The following is a 22,855-nucleotide window of genomic DNA, read 5'->3' as shown; positions in this document are numbered from 1 at the left end:
CATACCTGGACGAGGATCGACTTGCTCGTGTGTTGGAACTCTCAAGGTGCAATGTCGATCTCAGAGTTTTTGTGCTGTTGCAGGGGCTTCGTCTGCGTTCATGCTCAGAGTACTCCATTTGTTTGGAGTTTGAACTCGAACTCAGGATTATCAAGAATTTGATGACATTCAAGTCGACCTTAGATGATGGCACTATTCCCCATGTTCCACTATGTCAGAAACCAAAGTTCAAATATTTGAGTATTCTCATAAATTAAATGACATGTATTTAACTAATAAAACATTTGTTTGGAGTTTGAACTCGAACTCAGGATTATCAAGAATTTGATGACATTCAAGTCGACCTTAGATGATGGCACTATTCCCCATGTTCCACTATGTCAGAAACCAAAGTTCAAATATTTGAGTATTCTCATAAATTAAATGACATGTATTTAACTAATAAAACATTTGTTTGGAGTTCGAACTCGAACTCAGGATTATCAAGAATTTGATGACATTCAAGTCGACCTTAGATGATGGCACTATTCCCCATGTTCCACTACGTTAGAAACCAAAGTTCAAATATTTGAGTATTCTCATAAATTAAATGACATGTATTTAACTAATAAAACATAAAATTTCGTAAACCATCCTTATGATTTTCCCACAAAAAACTAGCTAAACAAATAGCTAATTAGTTGTGGCCATTTTAGTAGCTAATTAGCTATAATAGTGTTTCCACTCGCATGCTTTTCGGCAATATGGATGATCTGGACTTAATGACGTAGAATATATGTTTTGGATAACGATGGATGGTGATGGTGTGGAGGTCGAAGCACATTCTCATGAGGAGATATGGAATTTAGACAGATTTTATTGTTTATGTGCAAGAATTTGGTGTATTTGGCGAGATTGTTGATGAGGATTTAACGAATAAATTTCTATGTTTTCTGATAAGGACGAGTGATGATGGTGTGGGGGTCGAAGAATAAGCCCATGAGGAGAGGAGGAAACTTGACTAAATATGTTGTTGTATGTACGGGAATTTGGTGGTAATCCGGCAAGATGGTTAATGGGGAAAGAGGAAGCATAGTTGTTGACTTTACATCCACAAATGTGGAAAATGGCTCTCTTGAAAAACCAAAGAACGTAGTTGATCACCTTCAAAGCCGACATATACAGGTTGAAGAAGTATTGAATGGCTCATAACTATGACCTGAGAGGGTTTGTTTCTGAATAGAGCTACTTTTGTTGTTGCCTATGGATATGAATACCTTGCAATGTATCTAGGGAATAAATTGTAATTGTTGGGTTGTTTACTCTATGTTGGAGTACATAGATTTGTTTCCTCAACCGTTGTCTACACAAGACAGGTTTGGGAGAAAATACTTTGTATGATGTAACCGTTATGACCTTTCTTTATAATTAATGGAAGGATAATTTGTTTTGAAAAAAACAATTAGAACATCAAACCATTTTTCAAAATGCTCCATTGTTTTTCCAATACTATTGACATCACATATTCTCACATCAAATTCATTAAGACTCGGAGGATACCAAGCCATCAGGGGGAAATGCAAGCATTACTACTATATGTTGCATGTCCAACAATGATGTACTAAAAAGTGAAGTTCAAGTGCCAATTTACACTTAGGGGATAGTGCACGTGAACCATCCTGCACATTGCATAATCAACCCACCACTTGTAATTCCCCGTTGGAATAAAACTTGAAGACGATATTGCATACTCATACATGAAGTGTTGGGATTAAGAGATTTTCTAAGACCATATTGCTTGATTTTTAAGCATTTGGGGTGAATTAATTTCTTGGTGGTTCAACACAAGTGGTTCAAATAGTTCAAAAGTAGAATTTTGTCTATGGCTAGAGTGCCAAATAGTGAGTCTATTCAATTTGTTCATACTAGGTCATTTCTCCACATTCAACAAGTTAAGCTTTTTGGGTTGGTTCTTGAAGGAGAGCCACCCATGTTAGTAATTTCTTGTCAAGTTCTATAACTTGAACCAAAATCGACAATGACCCAATGGACCAATTTGTGTTCCTTTTTGGCCTTTTTTCAGGGTCACAACATTAAGAGAGATATGTTCTGCCTATTCAAATACCATTTGAGATGCCTGGGGAGCAATCAAAGAGTCCACCACAATTGACATGTTGGTTGTGTATACTAACTTAACATCATCATTGTCATGAGCTTTGTCTACCCAAACTTATTGGTAATTGTTCATCTTTGACAATTGTTCAATCTCGTGCCTTAGCTACTATATCAACCCACTTGCTATTGCAATTGGCATTCCTTCTCGCTCACTAATTGTTTATGTTATTGCACTCCGAGAGTGAGAGTCTCTTCAAAGACATGAAACCCTCTCGTTGTTTTAAACTTAAGCTTTTTAACCATTTGTGTGTATGGAACACTAGACCTAATCAAAAGCAATTGCTTGATGTGTTAGAACCTCAATATAAACATTAAGAGAGTGGTATTTGAAAGCTTGTTAAGTCTCAATTTTCTCCTCTAGTGAAAACTCCTAGCTTTGGAGTATGTTAATACTTACAGTGAGAATAGCTCTTGTATCAAATGGGCAACCTCTCTTTATGTAGTGTATCCTCTTAGCTCTACCAATGTGTTTTGGCGTGTGCTGACTAAGTATCGCACACTGTTGCTCGTCATTACACAATTTTTGAATTCTCTCTATGATATCACGCAAAACATTGAGCCTTTGCTCATTTGATGCAAAATAACCAAAAACTCACACAACATTTGTATGGAGGTGGTGATGCAATATAAGCAACATTAATTCAAACAAATATTCCCTTTGGTTTTATGCGATATGGGTCATTCTCAACACCGAAGATAAAAGAAACTTGTTACATCTACACTAACCACATCAAAGAAGGTAGTTTAGGGATTGTTGGTCTTTATGACTCAACGATGGAGGTTATTTTGTCAATTCCAATGTTTGTACCATAATGATCATGTAGTTTAGAATCATTATGAGAAAATTGAGTCTTGCGTTTGATAGATAACATTGCTAACAATGTATCACAAGCACCATTGGCAAGATGGACAATGTTATCCATATATTTGACATCCTAAATTGTTCTATGCTTAACCATGTTTAAGGAATTGGAAGGAACGCTTGTAAAGTACAATTCAACATCTCAAAACCCCTAGACCCATCATTCTTGAGACGTTTGAGGCCACTAGATTAAAAAAGATATTTTGGGTAATTAACGTTATGGGCACATTGTCAATCATGAAATGATAAATGAAAAAAATGTTATTTTAAGCAACTTATTTGGAAACTCAACTATTAGATCTAGCAAAAGGTTGAATATTTTATGCTTTGCCATCAACTTTCTTTCGCAAACCATGCACAATCCTATGGATGTCAATTTGAAAGTTAGCTTAAACAAATGTCTAATTAGTTGATATATTTGTGGTATCAGTTATAAAAGCCCTCAATCTTAGTTAGAGACCAGTCACACTTCCTTGGTTGGATTATCTAATTGATTTTAATTACGATTCACTTCTAGTTTACTATTGAAGGCGACTTCGTCACATGGCAATCATAATAGAGAAAGAGTTCCAGTATGCAAGCAATCAATTCGATATTGAATGCAATAGAATAAGTTGCAACATTCAAGGTAGTATGACGCGACATCTTATGCATCTCATTTGGTTCTAGAACCCTAAACACTCGGGAGGGAGCAAGACATGTTGGAACTAAAGTTTCGCTCGATTAGAGACCTTTGTATGCGGAGAATCACAAACTTTTCCACGAAACACGAATCCAAGAATAATTTTGTGCGAGTTAAACATCCTTATACAAAGGCAAAAAGAAATGTTTGTAAAAACCCAGAACCAGATAGAATGAACAACAATTAAAGAGCTTATTAGTTTTTCCTTGTTGGAGTGGACCATGTGTTTGATGGGGGGGGGGGGGGGCCATCCCCCCTTATTATAAGTCCTTCATGCTCGTGGGGTCCTTCTTCCTGACATACATTACCAATGACCCATTCTTGTTATATTTATATAAGCGTGTATATGTACATATATGATACAACTGGAGTGTATCTCCTTTTATATCCTTTATCTCTATTATTAAATATATCTATTACTAACTTTAGGGTTTACATATATTCTTCTCTCTCTCTCTCTCTCTCTCTCTCTCTCTCTCTTCCCTACTACTACTACCTTTTCTTAGAAGAATTATTGCCATTTCATACGACCCATTCATTTTCTTTTTCGCCTACTCGGTCGCTACATGGCATATATGTATATACATGTAAATAGAGTGGGCCTAAATATGAATGCAAATTAGCGAACACTTCTTATTTGTCAACACATGAAAGCAAAATTCTGAGCTTTCGATTGACCAAATACACTGCCAATTATTCGAGTCCCGCTTGGTTGCTGAATGTTTAAAATATATCTACGATTATATGAACCTTTAAAGGAGCAAAAGACAGAATGATAGATAGATAAGCCAGATACATATATAGGCATATCTGAGGTAAGACCAGGATTCAAACAGGGTTCTCATAGTTATTCATTGACACCACCGAATTAGGATAGATAAAACAGATGGATTTGCGTTTTCTAATAGCAGCAAGACTTCATTCATTAATTAACTAATCCTTTTAACCTCCCCACCACCCACCAGAAAGATTAAGTAACTATTGAACTCTCGCAAGATCGATTTGTTTCTCAGGAGAATTGTTTCTGTTACAGCTTTGCTAAAGTGAATATACACAAATAATAATTTACCAGACCTGGCAGATGATGATTGAAGAACAAAGAAGTCGATCTTGTATTCGGAATAGTGTGTATATATACTCAGAATTTCTTCATAAAATGAGATAGAGATGGAGAGAGAAAGAGAAACAACCCAAATCCTCGCCGCAGATGAAAGCTCGATCATAATTGTCAGCTCGATATGACGATTATACCACTAGATTATTAGATAAATAAATAAAATATATAATGATAAAGAGTACTTAAAATCTTGGAGATGCCTCCGCTTTGATAATTTATATGGGGAGATTTTTAATACATTGAGCTGCATCATATACCCAGCAACAACGACAAGACCAGGGGGATGGATGCTGCATGTGGTAAATTGCTCTACTGTTGTTGCCTCCGATGATCGTCTGCTACATAAGAAGCCGTGGCCGATGGAATGTGGGGATGAGGTGCACCGCCGGCATTTGATCCATGCAAATGGTCATTAGAGCTGCTGTTGCTGTACAGAGCGGAGAAATGATGAGGAGAATGATGAGATGTGGATGAATATAGCTGTTGGTGCAGATGATTTTGATTCTGGTTTTGATTTTGATTTTGACTTTGATTTTGATGGGAGTGCATAATCTGCTGCTGCTGCTGCTGAATCATCCCTGGCCTGACCAACTGCACACCTAAGAAGTCTCTCGTCACTCCATCCTCGCTTTTGGGCACTTTCCCGGCCTGCTGCACCTGCAGATTCCCATTCATGAACTTCATGGTTTGGCCGCCGCCGCCGCCGCCGCTATGAGTGGTGGGGGTGGACATCATGGGGCCTGAATTCATGGCCGTGGTGGGGTTCAGCGTACGCCCCCCTCCATTATTCATGGCCATGTTCTGCTGGTTAGGTTCCACGTTGAACATGCGATTCAGATTGTTCCCGCCCCCCTGCATATTCACATTGTAGCCAGAATTGGGAGACAGCATCACCATCTGATCCTCCTCCTGCTGCTGATGACGATGATTAATATTAATATTATTACTATGATGATGATGATGATGATGATGATTGCTACTGCTTGGTGCAGAGCTATTGATACCATGCTCCATGCCAGCGTTCTTGGTGCCATACTCGTTATTTCCGGCTGCTCGAATCGCATTCCCACTCACTTCATGATCGCTGAAGCTATATGGCGATGCAGAATTCATGGGACCCCCGCTGGATCTTTGCTGTTGCTGCTGCTGCAGCAGATGAAGCGAGCTATGGCTTAAATGGTCGGCCACGTGATTACCCATGGCAGCAGGCGGCTGCATCAAGTGGTGATGATCGCCTGCAGCAGCAGCAGCCGATCGCCCCAACATATTATTCACATTCAGATGATTGCCGCCCTGCCTCTGATGATGCTGCGCGTTCGATGAGCTGCCGCCGCCGCCCCATATGGACGCAGAGGAGGCGAGCATGCTACTGTTGTTGTAATCAGGGCCTGCCAGGCCTTTCAAGAAGCTGGAGTTGTCGCTGCTGGCGGAGGCTCCCATCTGCGCGGCCTTCTGCAGCAGCGCCGTAGCGGACATCTGAGCTGAGGAATTCCCGGAGGATGGCTGCAGGTTGAAGAGAGAGGAGGCCGCCTGATTCATTCCCTGCGGCACGCTGCCGCCCATGCCCGCAGCGAGGTGGCTGTTCAGCTGGCGATTTGCGAAGCTCGACAGGCCCGCGAATTGATCGGATGACAGACCGCCCAGCGTGGCGCCAGGGAAGCCGGGCATGTCCGACACGAAACCGGGCAGGTTAGTGGCGGCGGCGGAGGAAGACATCTGCAGCATGTTGCTGTTGTAATGGGAGCTCAAGGGTTTGGGCTCGTAAAGGTTGTGGTCGAACTGCACCATATTGTGGCTCCCCATGGCGGAGCTATGGGGAGGGCCGCCCCTGTTGAGAGCGGCCAACGAATCCATGCTCACCTGAGTTTCGCTCCCCATGAACGGGAAATCCACATTGGAGGCGGGCGGCCACAGGGACAACCTGTTGGATGGCGGTTGTTGTGCTCTGCTGTTGGTGGTGCCGGATGTCCCTCCTCCGCCAAGCAGCTGATGCTGCTCATGATTCTTTCCGCCGCCGTGAAGATTGTCCGGGTGCAGCTGATCATGAGGCAGGGCATTGGAGCCGAGCGGCGTGGTCGTGGTCCTTGTAGCTGCGAGGAGGTGTGGGTCCATCAGATTATTGCCCATGAGATGAGAAGCAGCAGCCACGCCGCTTATACCTGAGCCTAGCCGAGGCGGCGCTTGTTGTTGTTGTGGTGGCGCTCCTGCAGCTCCCAGTCCTGGTCCTCCTCCTCCTCCTCCTCTGAGTGCAGGCGATGGCGAAGATGCAGGCGGCCTATTGGAACCAGATCCCATCATGACGACGTTGCAGCCCAGCCCAGGGGGGCCACCGCCATGGCCTTGGCTCATCATCGCAGACGGCAGGTTACTGTTCATCATCATATGCCCCCCCGCCGTGTTCACTCTCGCACTCTCCTCCGCCAGGGCATCGCAGAAGGCTCGATGTGTGATGAAGCTGTCTCTCCTGCACAGACATAACTGGATGAGAGACATGAAGAAGAAGAAGCAGAAGCAGAAGAAGTGATGAAGTAGGATAGGGATGATTGTATACCTGGAGAAGAGTGTGCCGCAGTCACAGCGATACTCGCGAGTTCCGCAGGTCTTGGAGTGAGCCTTCCAATCGGACTGCACCGCGTAGCGCTTGGAGCACTTCTCACACTTCCATTTCTTCTCGCCATGCTTCCTGCAGAAATGCTTCTTGATGCCTGTGAGGTCCCCCAGCGCCCGCGACGCATCGTGATGCACGCACGACGGCTCCGGACAGATGTACACCTTCTTCTTCACCTCCTTGTTCGTCCTCTGCTTCAGCTTCCATGGCAGATTGTGACCCCTCCTGTGCAGCTGCAGGTTCTGGTCCCTCTGGAATCCCTTGTTGCAGATCTCGCATACGAACCGATTCGTGGCCATCAACGTCTTGGGCGATAATGCGATCACCTCTGCATCCGGATCTGTCCCAAATTGTCAAAATCAATTTCAATTGTTACGAATTTTGTGGCCCACAAAATTTGTTTGCTGTGCTATGATCCAGGCCGATCAATTAGCATCAGGGTGGGCTGAATCGATGTTCAGCGAGTAATTATCATTATAGAAATATCAATGGAGGAATTGTACAATAGCATTGAATCTAATATGGGTTAAAAACCTGGGGTTCCAGGAAGGTTCCGCCTCCTCTTGGCGACGACAGTGAGCTGGCCATTGCTCACGCCTGCAGAAGCGCTGGCGCCGCCGCCGCCCTGAAGCAGCATATTGTTGTTATTAGGAGAGCTCATGTGAAGCGCGGCACCTGCAGGAGGGTACTGGTGGAGCTGCATCTGCTGCTGCTGGGATGCCGCATGATGGTGTCCGCTACTGGTTCCTGGCCTCTCCCCCGATGATATGCTTGCCTCGCCTGATGCAGACGTTATGTTGGACATGGTAGACGTGAGAGCCGATAACGACTGATCGGTCACGAAGGCCCCCAAGCCGGCAGTTGCTAACGGATCAGACTTGATAATGGCCGAACCTGTAGTCGCCGCAGACGATGCAGCCGGTGCAGAACCGCTAGTCTTGGTCCTGAACAAGCCTCGCTCTTCTGCCGCTAGTGGATCGGTACTAGGTGCTCCTCCCGCAGATGGCTCGTAACCATGGACGTTCTGATACTGATTGATACTGTCTACCAGCTGCTTCGCGTCGCCTTGATTGAGATTAAGATTAGATTGCACGTCCAACAACATCCGGAGAGGGGGTGCAGAGTAGGAATGGCGAAGAATGGCGGGCGAGTTGCAGCTGCTGTCAAGCTGCCGATCTCCATGCATTCTTCTTTAAGGAAGGAAGAGGATGGAGGCGCTGGAATTAGGCATGGAGGCGGTCAACAGAGGAGATAGAGAGAAGAAGGGAATCGTAATTAAGGTAATGGCGGAGGGGGGGGGAGACACTAGTGATTAGCGGCAGATAGCCTCTGATGAAAGGGATCCATTGATCCTGGTGCCGGGAGAATCAGTGGATCAGGTGGGGGTGCGGAGCCTTGGGCAGTGCCTATAGGATCAGAGTCTTGCAGGCAGGCGGGTACTAGTTTGGAAGGAGGAGAGAAGACAAGACTAAAAGATCCAGCTGCCTGGATTAGCAGGCAGGCAGAGGAGACGAAGATCTCAATTGGGGCACAGAGAGAGAGAGAGAGAGAGAGAGAGAGAGAGAGAAGGTTTGGAAGGTTGGGAAGGAGTGTGTGTGTGTGTGTGTAGGCGATGGCGGGGACCCAGGAAGGGGATGAGGAAAACGACGAAGGGTAGAGAGAGGTGATAAGGGTGGAGTGGAGGAAGAGACAATCAAGCTTTTGTAAGCCTCCCCCCTCCCAAAGGAAGAGAGAGAGAGAGAGAGAGAGAGAGCTTAGCAGACAGACAGACAGACAAACAGAGGATGGGAAATTAGAGGAGAAGAAGAAGGAAGAAGGAAGAAGAAGATTAAAGAGAGAAAATGGTACCGGGGGTGGGACAGGTCTGTGTGTGTTTGTGTGGATACACACAACACAGAGAGAGAGAGAGAGAGGTGTGTGTATGCTGTTTTGTCGTTGTACACTAGAAAAGGGAGAAAAGTAAATAATTAAAAAGGGGCTCCGATGTTGACGTATAGCATATATATGTATGTGTGTGTATGTATGTATGTATGATGTGGAAATAGTAGTAATGGTCGTCGTCGTCGGAGAAAAGAAATAGTGAGAGAGAGGGAATGAGAATTTCTTGACGACTACAGTAAAAAGAAAAGAAGATATATCAAAAAAAAAATGAAGGAAGGATATATATGTGTGTGTGTGTGTTACTGACTGACTGACAGAGAGACAGACAGAAGCATGAGAGAGAGAGAGAATAGGGACGTCACCTCTCTCTCTCTCTCTCTCTCTCTCTCTCACAGAAGGCGGGGTTTTTTTCACCACGTTTGACCGTGGGTGAAGGGAAGGGAAGCTCACACACTTCGAAATCGTCCGCCCTTCATCAAAGTAAAAAAGAAAACAAAAAAACACAAATATGTATATACATATGTACATACATATATATATTATGTTCAGGTATTTAAGAGAGAGAGATAGAGAGAGATGGGTCGTCGAATCCATCCATATGGCCATGAGTGACGTTGCTGCCTCACCCCACTGGATGCGGACCTAATTTCTGTCCGCCGCCTCCTGCCTTCAATAAAATTCACATTCTAGCTGTTGTAATATCTCTCTCTCTCTCTCTCTCTCTCTCTCTCTCTCTCTCTCTCGACTAATTTAGACATTGTGGCTCACTCGTTTTTTCCTACTTTTGGAGAATTTGCTCGCTTCCTTAATTCAGCTCAAATCCAAAGGCAACAGTCATCTTGGCAGAGAACCCCACTTAAGACACCCTATAATCCAAGGGCCTAATTAATTTCCAGTAGGCTAACATTCCAGCTTAGTCCCGATTCCCCACCCTACCACCCCAATAACAAAAGAAGACCTCATGTGATGTGCTCACACCTTGGTAGTGTAACTCGATACCAAACCTTTCCAATCATGAAAGCTTAGTGAATAGAGAAGGATACCCCTCATGTAGCTAATTGATGAGAGTCTCATACTATTGACGCATAACATGTTAGTACAATGACGTACATATATGCATACTATTGCACCGACTAGTTTTCGTGTCAACAATTGCTACACCACTTGTTTATGAAATGTGCCATGATATAGAGCATTTTGTCTTCAATAACGCATGCTCCAATATTAATAGGGGTATCAAATGTTGAATTGTAGCTTTTGGCACAAAAAGTATTCCAAACATTCCAATATGACCTCAATGTCCACCATTCAAGTCTAAGTTGAGGCCATAATAAGGGTAGCTCATTATGAAGGCTTGGGTATTTCTTCTTTAACCATTGCTTTCATTGACAGATTGATACCAAATGTTCTTTACCACTCTTCAAGTATCATCACCAAACCCATTCAGAATTCATTATTTACCTTATTTAACATTCATGGACAAATGTTCTATGGCCTTGCTTGCGATGATTGTTGCAATATAGAAATGAGCTTGTTTTTGTTCTCAGATTATTTTACGTGTAGATGCTTCCATCAATGAATGGCTTTCTAAATTATTCATAATACTCTAATATGGCTGAGTTCTCGATCCTCTCCATATTGAATGCTACATCCACTAATGCTACTACTAATGTTTATGGTACTTGTCTTGCAAAGGAGCTTCTTTTCTAACATGAAGGCCAATAGTGACTCGAAGAATATCCTTGTATTGTTTGTACCTATCCCTTACAAAGGCCGGAAACTGGATGAACTTGAAATTTGTTCATGTTAATTCTTTTTTAATATAAACTTACATGTGTGGTTAGCTGCAAAACTCTATAGTTTTTTGTGAAGATATGATATTTATTATTGACCACAAAGTTATGTTCAATGGCTTTGAATACTTGTGTCATTGTGCGTGTAGCTACTTAGACATCCTAAGAAGTTGATTCGAGATGCCAATATATATCATTGCCATAAATAGGTGATCTCTAAATAGAAGCAGTTAACGAAAACATGGCATATACAAGAATATATGCAAATTGAATGGTATGCAATGTTTCCGCAATGCGCAGAGCACATGAACAAACCTACACGCTTTTTTACTTGGGAGGCATGCCCATAAAGTTTATGTATATCTAGGGTAAGTATCGAATTCACCATATAATTCAAGAAAATATTAGACTAGGCGAGAATTGAGACAACCAACCTCCTAAGTAGAGTTAGCAAGACCGAAGAGTTAATAACCTATGACCTTCTAGAATTTTATTGGATGTGATCAACTTGTAATTCAACTATTTTCTTGCAATATAAAAACTTCTGTTGACTTCCTAGAATTTTCGAACCCTTATCGTAGCTATTATAGAGCTTTGTAGAGAATTGTGATATTGTAATTTAACATTGGACCTTCCAAAACCTCCTCCTTTGACTTTCAGCGAAAGTTGAAATGTTTAATTCAGAGGCAATAATATTTCGCAAACTTCGGGAAGGTTGAAGGATTGGAGCATAAAATACTCCACGAAGAACTAAAATTCATAATTCTAAGGGTTTTCACACTACCCTTGTACCAATATGGGAACATCAACATCACAAATATTCTATCATGTATCACAACATTACTAGAAATCCCTATAAGCATCTTATAGATTAAAAAATGTGACTGTGAGATTTCCTACAAAACTATTAGGATTCTAAGTTATTCTTCTCAGAATTTCGCACATAAAATTGTGATTTGCTTTGAAACTGTTCAAATAGCCAAAGGTAATGCGAGCAAGATAACCATGACACTGGGTGACTACTTGTCTAGCAAAGCCTGATATGTTTCCTCTTTGGTGCTAACAATGATTTGACTTATGCATGCCTTGGCCTTCTTTACCTTTACATGGTTTCTTGAAACCAAATCCGATACCACAACACATAGCAATATAGTTCGTAATTCCTTAACATAGAAAGACCTCGAGTAATTGAGAAAATTTTAGTGATTGTAATTATAAAAAACGAGTTCAATACTTATGGTTAAATAGTTTTGTTCTAGAGCACTTATATTAGCTAAACAAAGTAAAACCGAGACAACAATGATATTATTTGTTGTGAATTAATGATGATGAAATCGGGAATTATGCCCCTTAAACTACATATTAAGAGGAGAAGGAATAGAATCAATGGGAGACAGGTGTTGGATGTCTCTTATATTACAACAATCCGTTGTTTGGTAGAGGACAAGGTTTGGTCTACGAAAGAATAGAATCAATATTGCCAATTAAAATTCAAGGGATATGAACATGCAATAGCGTTCAAGATAATGGATTTGTAGCCCAAATTCTAGGTTGAGCCATTTTTATATACATCATTGCTTGTTTGTGAAATGCCCAAACATGTGATGCGTATATTTTGTCATAAGCTTTTTTGAATATCTATCTCCCTGCCTAGTTGAAGTTGCAACCAAATTGTTCAAGTATTTGATATACAAATTAAAACCTTCATTGTTGATGTGATAGGGAGTATGTCGATGATCTAACGACACTCATCCGCTCGGAATAGCCCATTGAGGTCATGTCAGTGTTGCCAATCTCACACATTGTCACTACTTTATATTGTCCAATCTTATAATTAGATGACTAACTAAGGTATAACTTGGCTAGGAGACAAAGTCAAAGTCATGTGTGCATACAAGAACAAACACACGATCAACATAGAGGAGAATAAATAATACCACTTTGGACCCTTATTAAAGATGGCATCGTGTTTCTCGATGGTCACCGTTTGTATAGTGTTTGTACGCCGATGTTGAATCTTAAGGGACATGGTTGCTAATGGTAAACACATTTTGCCATTGCATGCTGCAACACATAATTCTACACGTGATTACTACAACTCTTTTGTTTGTAGATGTATGAATTTGTGATAAAACAACACTCCATCATTATTTTGGTTTCCTCATCCATAAATTAGATCCCTTTTTACAACTCTCGCCCATTAGAGATAATAAAGACATATTCAGTGAGGAAATTCAATGTTGTCTTGACTTCATACACTGTCTTCCAACTCATGCCTTTCAACATTTATTAGATATCACAATTAATATCACATAAGAATATAGTCAAACTATATATATAATGGCAATATCACTAAATTCTGCGCTCAAACTTGAGCCTTTCAAACGTTTGGGTTATTCCAAAACAGTTCTATCTTGACCAATCACAACATGAGCTTATGGGAGATTGAGCGTTGTAAGCCCTTAGGTTATCCCAAAACGGCTCCCTCTTGACAAATTAGGAAATGGGTTTATGGGGTGGTTGAATCCTCTCATTAAGGTCTTTCAAATGATAATAGAGTTTTCTAGAACATTTACTTAAATCTTAAGACAACCTTGAATGCAAAAGTTAATCAATGACATGACATATCTCAAAATGCCTAGTTTTGACTCCAGATTTTTCCTAATGACATTCATAATGGGTAGTGAGCCCCTTAGCATCTCAATCACAGTGAGTATTTTTTTTTTGTAAGGCACATGTTTGTTGGATATTGGCATTCAAATTTAAACATACGCTTGATTTAAATCACTAACCTAACATTAATGGGTATGTTCTTAATTAGAAAATAAAGGAATTCCCTGATTTCAAACTAATCAAGGCTAGACCAAGGAAAGAACAAGGTGGGATTTTCTTTCACCACATTACATTTATCCCCCACCATTCATTAGGAGAATTTTCAGCTCGTAAAGTGGAAAGCCTTGTAAAAATTTAATTTCTCTGACTCCAAAAGAATGACACATAAAGATTGATGTTGCCAAAAGTACAAATGTGATCATATACATGTATGTTTTCTCTATCTTCTAAGTTTGTAACATTTTTTAATACATAGAGATCAACAATTAAAAATATATATGTAAATGACTTTGGAAGGCCATGAATCTAACAATGATATAGACGAAAATGTGGTTGCTTTTAGATGAATGTCCTCCTTAATTTACTTATGCTTGTCCTTTTCCATTAAACGTTGCTAGAAAATTTAATCAAGAGCTCATACCATATCGAGCATGTAATTATTAGTTTTAGAATCCTTGGAGTTCCATTTAGTTGCTGGCAAAATTTCGATGTCAAATTATTATTGTGATTCGTGAAAATGACTCAACTTGCAAAATTTTGGGGCCAAACCATTATTCTGAAAATTACTCAACTTTGTTATCTACACAAGCACATGGATAAGCCCTTGTGACAATGGAATACATGTGTGCAAGGTATTTATTGTCTTTCATGAGATGTTCCCATGATATTAATGAAACTAGACACAAAGTGAACATATAGGGTGTTGCCAATGTATTTATCGATCCTAACACTATTGAAAATAATAAAAGACTACTATCTAACTAGTGACAAGAAGAAACAAGCCCATTATAGTTTCTATGTGTAGGAGAAGAGAACTCAATTTCGTAGTAAATATTAAGTTTATGGTTACACATTCCTTGGATCCATTGGAACGACACAGTGCTCGTAGGCCTTTCTCTTCAAGGTATATGAATTGAAGGAAAAACATAAAATAGTACTTCTTCCTCTCCCTATCATGAGCAACCACCTTTTTAAATGCAAAACATTCCAATCATACAACACATTTTTATGATTTCTCTATTGAGTGGTGCTTGATGGTGGATCTACAAGTTTCAATTTTGCTTTTAGCACATCACGAGAACTTAGGTCCTCATCAAAGTAGCTTCTTAAAGCATCATTTTATGACATTATTCATAACAATAGTAGAGCACATCATGCACATGCTTTAGTATTAGGCCAACTGATTATGTCATCCATATGAATATGTAAGCGAATTCTTCACTGCATTTTCACTAGTACAAACGAATGCCGCTCCACCACATGGTTAGAATCTAGACCAACCTCTATTTGTGGAGTACTTGTAAAGTAAAGGAAACATGTATCAAATTTCTTTGAGACGAATTATAGAGTGTCACCCAATGAATCTCTTTAAAATAGTAATTTTGTAAATCAACCTAAATCTCATTTGCAATTGTGATGACATTTGTGAATTGTTTATATCCAAACTTGGAATTCTAATGCAATAGGTATAATTGCTACATTAGAGATCGAGTGAAAGCACAAGGATTGTGTTTCAATATGTTGTCTATTTGACTCCAGTCATGTACTTGCCTTGAGATTTTGATATCATCCATCCAAATTAATTAATTTATTCTACAATTCACATGAGTTTAAGAGAGTAATTGTTATTATATGTTTAAAGCTACATTATGGACAACTATAATTCTAAAAGAGCCAGTAGATTGGGTAAAGTGTCGTGTCAAAGAGATAAGGCCAGGACATTATCATTAAGCATAAATGCATATTTATTATTATTATATATCCATGTTTAGGCTTAAATAGGATCAAGTTGTTTCAATTCTTTGTGCATCCTTTGCCCGTTTCAATTATAGAGTAGCCCTTAATAGTTTTTGGTTGGGATGTTTGCACACATTGACATTTACATTGTTCATAAATGATGCTTTTGTGTTGGGCTAGCTTGAATGGCCTATTCGTATTCGGATAGATGCATGCTAAGGTTTACGACCATGACACAATGTCACAAGTCACACGAATAAGAGTCCCTTACAATTTGGAAAAGAGAAAGTATCATTACCAATGTAAAAGAACCTTGCATAAAACCATAAGTTAAGTTAACATCCACACACACTACGTGAGTAAAGTGTCACATCGTATGGGAATATTATAGTTGTGCATCAACGAGCGTACTAATGGTCCTCATGTTTATTTTGATTATTTAAGGTTAGGCTTTTGACATGTATAAGTTGTTTCAATGTATGCATCCTCCACTAATAATGTAGCACCTAGTAGGTTTTGGTTGGAATGTTTGCACACATTGACATATTTCTATATTGGGTATTATTGTCTTGGATTAACTTAAATACTCTAAGCCCTCCAAGGCCAGAGTCCATCCGCATCCCAAACATTCCTTTTTGGGGATGTATATCAGCATAGCATGATATGTAATATTCTGTTGTCTTCATTGACAAAGAATGTGAGACCCATTATTTTTGTGTGATCTAATCTAATAAAAATCCACATGTTTGAGAATCGTCAGATTTAAAATGATATACATAACATGTTCTTTACAAAATTACATGGTCATTTTAATCGAAGGTGCATGCTAATATGCATGACAATGGTTATGTGTTGTCATTGGTGTGTATGCAAGGATGAACATGAAGAGTCCAACATATCTATCTATCCCATGCAAATAAATAGGGTGTAAGGTATGATCATGATTAATGATACGATGGTTTCATACAATGCAATTGTACTCCTTATCACCCTTAGAATAAAAAGTAATTAATAAGCATTAATATGTATGTAGGATTCCCTTGGTCTAAAGGAAAAGGAATGGTCTCAAAAGACTACTCTTCTTTAATCCAAATCTCTCTCTCTTATAAACACACACACACACACACACACACACACACACACACAACCAAAGGAGAATTTCCGATGAGATTTTTTATAGAAAAAATAAAAACACCTTTATAGAAAGTGGAAAGGATGGATGGTTTTGATCTAGAAATAATTGATATACGAGTATTTACATACGTAAGAAACATAAATATGTAAATGTAGCACATACCGTATTGTCTATGCCATGTGGTATCTAACAAGGAATGTGTTTCTTAGGTTGGATTCACTCTTGGGCACCAACATAACAAGGAAGAGCTAGTGGTGGAAGACTATTAGAGCAATGAAGTACATCATCTCTAGTTCTATCTAATGTGTTGTCCACCAATCTTGTTTGGCTTGGCTAAGGTACTAGATTGTTTATTTCATCTCTAGTTCAATAGTCTTTTCTCCCCAAAGTTGGTCTCGCACCTCAAGGCAACTTCAAATTGGTACAATTCTTGCAAAAGTCAGTGGAAAGACGAGCGTGTCCACTCAAATAGGTAACATGTAGAGATTAGATGGAGTTGAATCCTGGCAAAATTAACCCCAAAATGGTCCCTTTTTAGTAAATTAATAGTTTTATGCATATATAGTGATTACTACAACCTAAGATAAAATCCAATTTTTTTGCAATATCGTTACAACTTGTTGGTGTTCAAATGTGAAAGCACCTTTAAACTTAAAAACATGTGGTCGGATTTGATGATGCAATAGTTGATGGAACATACAATTATTGAGAAAAAGATATTTGTAATGTGACACAATTATAGCCTGAAGCCATTCTCCTCGTGTCTTTTAAGAACATTAAAAAAATTCAAGGTTGCCAAATGCTAGCCTTCACTGACATGTTAGCTTGGAGTCACACAAGACTTTCATGACTAGGTTTTGCAGGCTCCAACAAAGAAAGACCTTGAACTTATATATAAAAAATATGTGTATTTTTTAATCATTTGTCTTCTTCTTGATTTACCTGGACCTAATGAATGTGTGATGATATAATGCTTGATCATTTGTTTGGATAATTTCTTTTGAATGCCATGCTAACTTCAAAAGAGCTCTAATATGATTTATGGAGGAGAATTTGAGAAGGACTTTGGCAAAATGGAAAGCCATCATAATTGCATGTGAACCATGGCTCGCAATTGATGTATATGATGATGGCATCAAACGAAATTTGAGCACAAGTAGCAAAGGTAAAAACAACGAGCTTATGTCATTTGTAGCTCATCCTAACTTAAGTTTGCATGCTTAATCAATGGAATTCATCCAACATTTCGGGTTTGGATTGACATAGTAGAAACCTAAGTAAATTGCAAATGAGACGAATCTTGAGATTAGGAATCTTAGAAAGATGTCAAGCTTTCAACCATTTGTCTTCTTCTAGAATTTCTTACAATTCACGGATGAGGGACAAGAACGTGCAATTCTTTGGCCCCATTGTGTTCTTAATCTCGTGAGGACTTGAAAATCTATATAGTTTTATGCGGTCATTAGTTGCATATTTGTAGAAGAAGGTTTGACAACCTTTATTTTTTAACATGGGAACCCAACTTTAGCATGTGAGAAAAGCAAGGCTTTTTCATGAGCAACATTGTGATCGATAAATGGTGACATAAGAGAGCGCAATCACGTCGGCAAGTATAAGGTATTGTAAAACACAAAGAGCTATGTTGAGGAGTGAAGCAATGGAACTTGTTTATTACGGAATTTGGCATGTTTCACATACAGTTATCGAGGTTGTCGAGATTCAACAAGTGTTGATTGCAGAACCTCAATATGTCATAAAGATAATTCGAATCATGACCTGGTCCCTTGGTCGGCTGACTGAGTGAGCATTGGGGAGGGGTTTCTTCGAAAAGAAAAATGGAAAATGAGATCTCAAGCTCATGATAGGTAAAGGGGAGAATTTTGAGTTGGCTTGAAATTCATGAGGGGTGGTGTCTCGTCGACAAAAGATTATCTTTTGTTTTTAATTTTTTGTTTTCCTTAGGATTTTTGGAAGGAATAAAAAGGGGAGGGGTCTTTCCTTTTTTTATTCCTACGTAGATATTAAAATTAGAGTTGTATATGTATGTAAATAAAACTTGTGCTAGTATAATAAGTAATAATAATCAGAGGGAAAAGGGAAAGAGACAGAGACTTGGCTAAAATGGTTGGATATATAAATAAAAAGTTTGGAGAAGAGGAAGAAGAAGTAGAGGAAGGCAGGCAGGGGAAAAAGAAAAAAGAAAAGGTGAAAAAGGGAGACGCAGGGCTATGTATGAATTGGTGTAAAAAGGGGGGGGGGGGGGTAGGGTATAGAATAGAGAGAGAGAGAGAGAGAGAGAGAGAGAGAGAGAGAGAGAGAGAGAGACTGATTGACTGACTGACTGCTAACCAGGCTGAGAGGAGTGGAGCCAGGCAGGCATCAATTCTTCTCTACGTTCTCTCTTTTGCCTCTTTGGTTTGCTTTCTTGCTTTTTGCACATTTGCACATTTGCCTCCACCTAGTTCCATAACAACTAACTACATCTTCTTCTTCTTCTTCTTCTTCTTCTTCTTCTTCTTCTTCTTTGTGCAGGCTAAGTTTTTCTTCTTGAAGGGGGGAAAAAAAACCTAACAAGAACACAAAGCTTTTCCTATACATACAAAAATACGCTATTATTGTTATTATGGACTACATACATTTTTTTTTAAATGTTGGATAAAATGAGTTTTAGAAATAATAATAATAATAATAATAGCAGCAGGAGAAGTGATAATGATGAAGGGTGGGGGCAGAAGAAGAGAGTTTAGTCAGTCAGTCAGTCAGTCAGTCCTACCAAACGCAAACGTGGAATCGATGGATCGATGGATGGCCCCTCAGTCCCCTCTTGCCTTCCTCTTTCCTCTTTTACGTCATGCTCCCATCATCCCCCCCCCCTTCTCTGTCCATCAATTATTATTATTCACCTGTTCTCTCTCTCTCTCTCTGCTCTCATTCTTTTCATTCTCTGAAGTTAGGTTTTCATCTCCAACGAAAAGACTCACGAGTCCCCCCCCCTCCTCCCTCCCCAATAAACCTAAAAAGTCTTCTCTTCCTCCACCTTCACTGACAGACTGACAGACTGCTGCTACAGCTCCTATGGAGCGAAGCCTCCCCCCCCCCCCCCCCCTTTGACCTTTTTACATCCTGCATGCACTGTTTTTATTACCTCCTTCACCTGGTAACAACAAACATGCACACACACACACACACACACACTCTCTCTCTCTCTCTAGAAGCTAATTTGTTACCAGCGTCATAAATTATAACGTTGTTTTTTAGGTCCTTGCTCCCAAGTACACACGCCTTGGTGGTTTTGTTTGTTATTCACCATACCTTGTTAGATATACCCAGGTTCACACAAGGGAGGGAACAATGGCATTGGAAAAAGAGGGAGAGGAAAACGTGAAAATCGTCACCATGTGGCCACGGTTTTGAGTGGTGTGCCCTGGGTCGGGTCGAGGGAGGGGGTTGCAATGCCATAGTCTTCTTGGCACTCTCTTGCTCAACTAACCAAATCAGTCTCTTGCTCAACTAACCAAATCCGTACCATAGAGCATTATTTACACCACCACTTGTCTTGTGGACAAATCAATTTGGAATTTTCGTAAATACTTTAATCCCTCGTGAATTGAGCCTATTAAGAAGAATATTAGCATTTAGTCTATATTTTTTAGCAACACTGCCATGTGGAAGTTGTCATCGTAAACTTAGCCCCAAGTAGATGTGGCTCTTAAACACCTAGCAGACAACAAAGCAAGGGTCTCATGGAACTCCATCACCAAATTAGGACATATATTTTTAGGTAGTTTTAATGAAAACCTTGCTTGATATTGGGTCTATGTTCATCATCCCCATTGTACATTGACTTTATCATAAATTTCCAATGTGTTCCGGATTCTAATTATTTATGCAAATCAAGAGAAAGTATGGAATTTAATCAATCATCTTGCATCCCTTACACCAATCAAGAGAAAGTATGGAATTTAATCGATCGTCTTGCATGCACAATAAATGTTGATCTAATATAGAATCCCATGTTCACCATTCAATGGTTTTCATTCTAACCAAACAATGCTTTAATTGTTTAAAAATTTGACAAATGTGAAATGATATATGGTGGCCTCTATGTTGTGTGTGTGTGTAAAGGGGGAAGCTTAGGCATCAAGTTGGATTTTGCTTATCACTATAATTTATAGGATCTCCCTTGTCTCATGAAGAACTTGTAGACATGCGCAATGCCAAAGTCAAGATGGAATTGGACGGAGTAATTGCAGTTCAAACATTAACGTATTATGTGAATATTCATCACCATTTCAATATCCATCAAGTATCAAGTCGATACAACTTAAGCATTACTCATGATTGCAATCCTTGGTGCAATGTGTCAAATTTCAATTGAATAGTGCTAAGGTTCAGCAATTATAGAAGTCTACATAGGTCATGTAGGAAAATCCTAATATGTTACATAGTTGGTCGTTCCATTTTAACATAACTTGTGTAGTTTGAGCCCACTTTAAAAATGAGAACAATATGGAGAATGGGTGTCCAACATCCATATTTTAGATGTAACTAATACATGACCAAGGCAAAAGCTCGGTGTCCCATATGTTGCGAGTGACACACACAACATATAAAACACACCCTTTGTGTGTGTGTGTGTGTGTGTGTGTGTGTGTGTGTGTGAGAGAGAGAGAGAGAGAGAGAGAGATCAATTTCTCAACTTTGTTAATTGTTTGGTTTAATTTAATCCTCGAGGAGAATATACATATCTAATATTTAACTCACAACATTATGTGTATGCACATATTCATGTATAAAACCAAGTAACATAACCAAACCCCACAACTCTAAATATTGACCAATTCATATAAAGCATCTTATAGCTACCTTGTAACATGTTTAATCCATTTGCACGTACACGAAGGAATCATACATTTTCTCAAAAGCTTCATGGTATATAGATTCGGACCACAATCCATTAATACAAGTTTTATTAAATGAGAGCTTTTGTGGCAAATCAATGTTTAAATACTGTTTCATGAATTGGTTGATGGATCCCTAATGTCACACGAGGACCCTTCTAACATAAAGATTTTGCTTAAAAGTGAAGATCACTTTGTCTTTTTGTGAATATTCACTATATTCCATAATCAAAGCTCACACTATCTTATTTCTGTCGTACTTTTGGTCTTCAAACAATTCTATCTTGTTAACTAACAAGATTAATATTGGCATATGTTAGAAAGCAAATGTCATGAAAAACTCAACATGTAACGAGCATATGCGATGGAGCAAAACAAAATAGTTTCTTGATGCAACATAAAACATAACTCACTCATCTCCAACTTTCGACACATTGGCCATATACAAGTAATTAAGTGGCTAACTTGCATAAGCACATTTATGAGATGGGTCCCCTGATATCGCATTGTTTCTCGATTTTAGTGCTTCCTCCGGTAGAATAATGAGCATCTCAAAACGGAAATGTTTCGTAAGGTGATGTGTAAGTATATGTACATGGGAGGAATATACAATGCCCCATGCCACATATCATCCATAAATTTAATGCCAAAGAGAAAATTATTGTTTCAACGTTGATAAAGCACACCCATTAGTTATTTGCAAGTCTAGGCTTGCAAATGGCCTCATTCGTCTAGTTGTGCATTCAATTCTCGTGGTTTAATTGTATGGATATAGTCATGCCGAGACATTAGATGATGAAATGACAAGGAAGGTCCATACCTATTATGAAAAAAGTTTTTTCGCATCTAGTAAAAGAGATCACACTTTCGCTCTATTAAAGCTTACGTCTCTATCAAAAAAAGAAAAAGTTTCCCTCTTAAATTGCAAGTACATTAAGGTAAAAGGGGAGTAATGCATCCCTTCTTGGGTACATTTTTGTGTTTGACCATGGTAAAAGAAAAAGTACACATTGCTTCTATAGTTTTCATGAAGATTCTAAAACTACATACACTCATTGATGATCCCTCGACATGTAAATGCGCATTTCATTGTAGAAACTCTTAGCAATCGATTCTACAAAGCCACGATGTCATGGAGACAATCTCATGAATT

General features: G+C 39.4%; 1 protein-coding gene across 2 annotated transcripts; it reads right to left on the bottom strand.

The window, feature by feature from the left end:
- Window positions 1-4,525: 4,525 nt before the first annotated feature.
- On the bottom strand, window positions 4,526-9,190 carry LOC147868182 (uncharacterized). Of its 2 annotated transcripts, XM_087316208.1 has the most exons (4): window positions 7,958-9,190; window positions 7,367-7,763; window positions 7,068-7,279; window positions 4,526-7,037 (listed from the first exon to the last, which is right to left on the bottom strand). In XM_087316208.1, the coding sequence occupies exons 1-4, from the start codon at window positions 8,607-8,609 to the stop codon at window positions 5,125-5,127; spliced, it is 3,174 nt and encodes a 1,057-aa protein (XP_087172334.1). In that variant the 5' UTR covers window positions 8,610-9,190; the 3' UTR covers window positions 4,526-5,124. The 2 variants fall into 2 exon arrangements, with proteins under 2 accessions (XP_087172334.1, XP_087172326.1); XM_087316200.1 differs by having other exon boundaries at window positions 4,526-7,279.
- Window positions 9,191-22,855: the final 13,665 nt, after the last annotated feature.

This window comes from Azolla caroliniana, unplaced genomic scaffold (genome assembly GCF_043228905.1).
Source record: "Azolla caroliniana isolate FFs.n. ecotype wild unplaced genomic scaffold, voAzoCaro1.0.p SCAF_1, whole genome shotgun sequence".
Classification (NCBI taxonomy): domain Eukaryota; kingdom Viridiplantae; phylum Streptophyta; class Polypodiopsida; order Salviniales; family Salviniaceae; genus Azolla; species Azolla caroliniana.
Note: the sequence above shows the minus strand (reverse complement) of the source record. Positions and strands in the feature narration are given on the sequence as shown.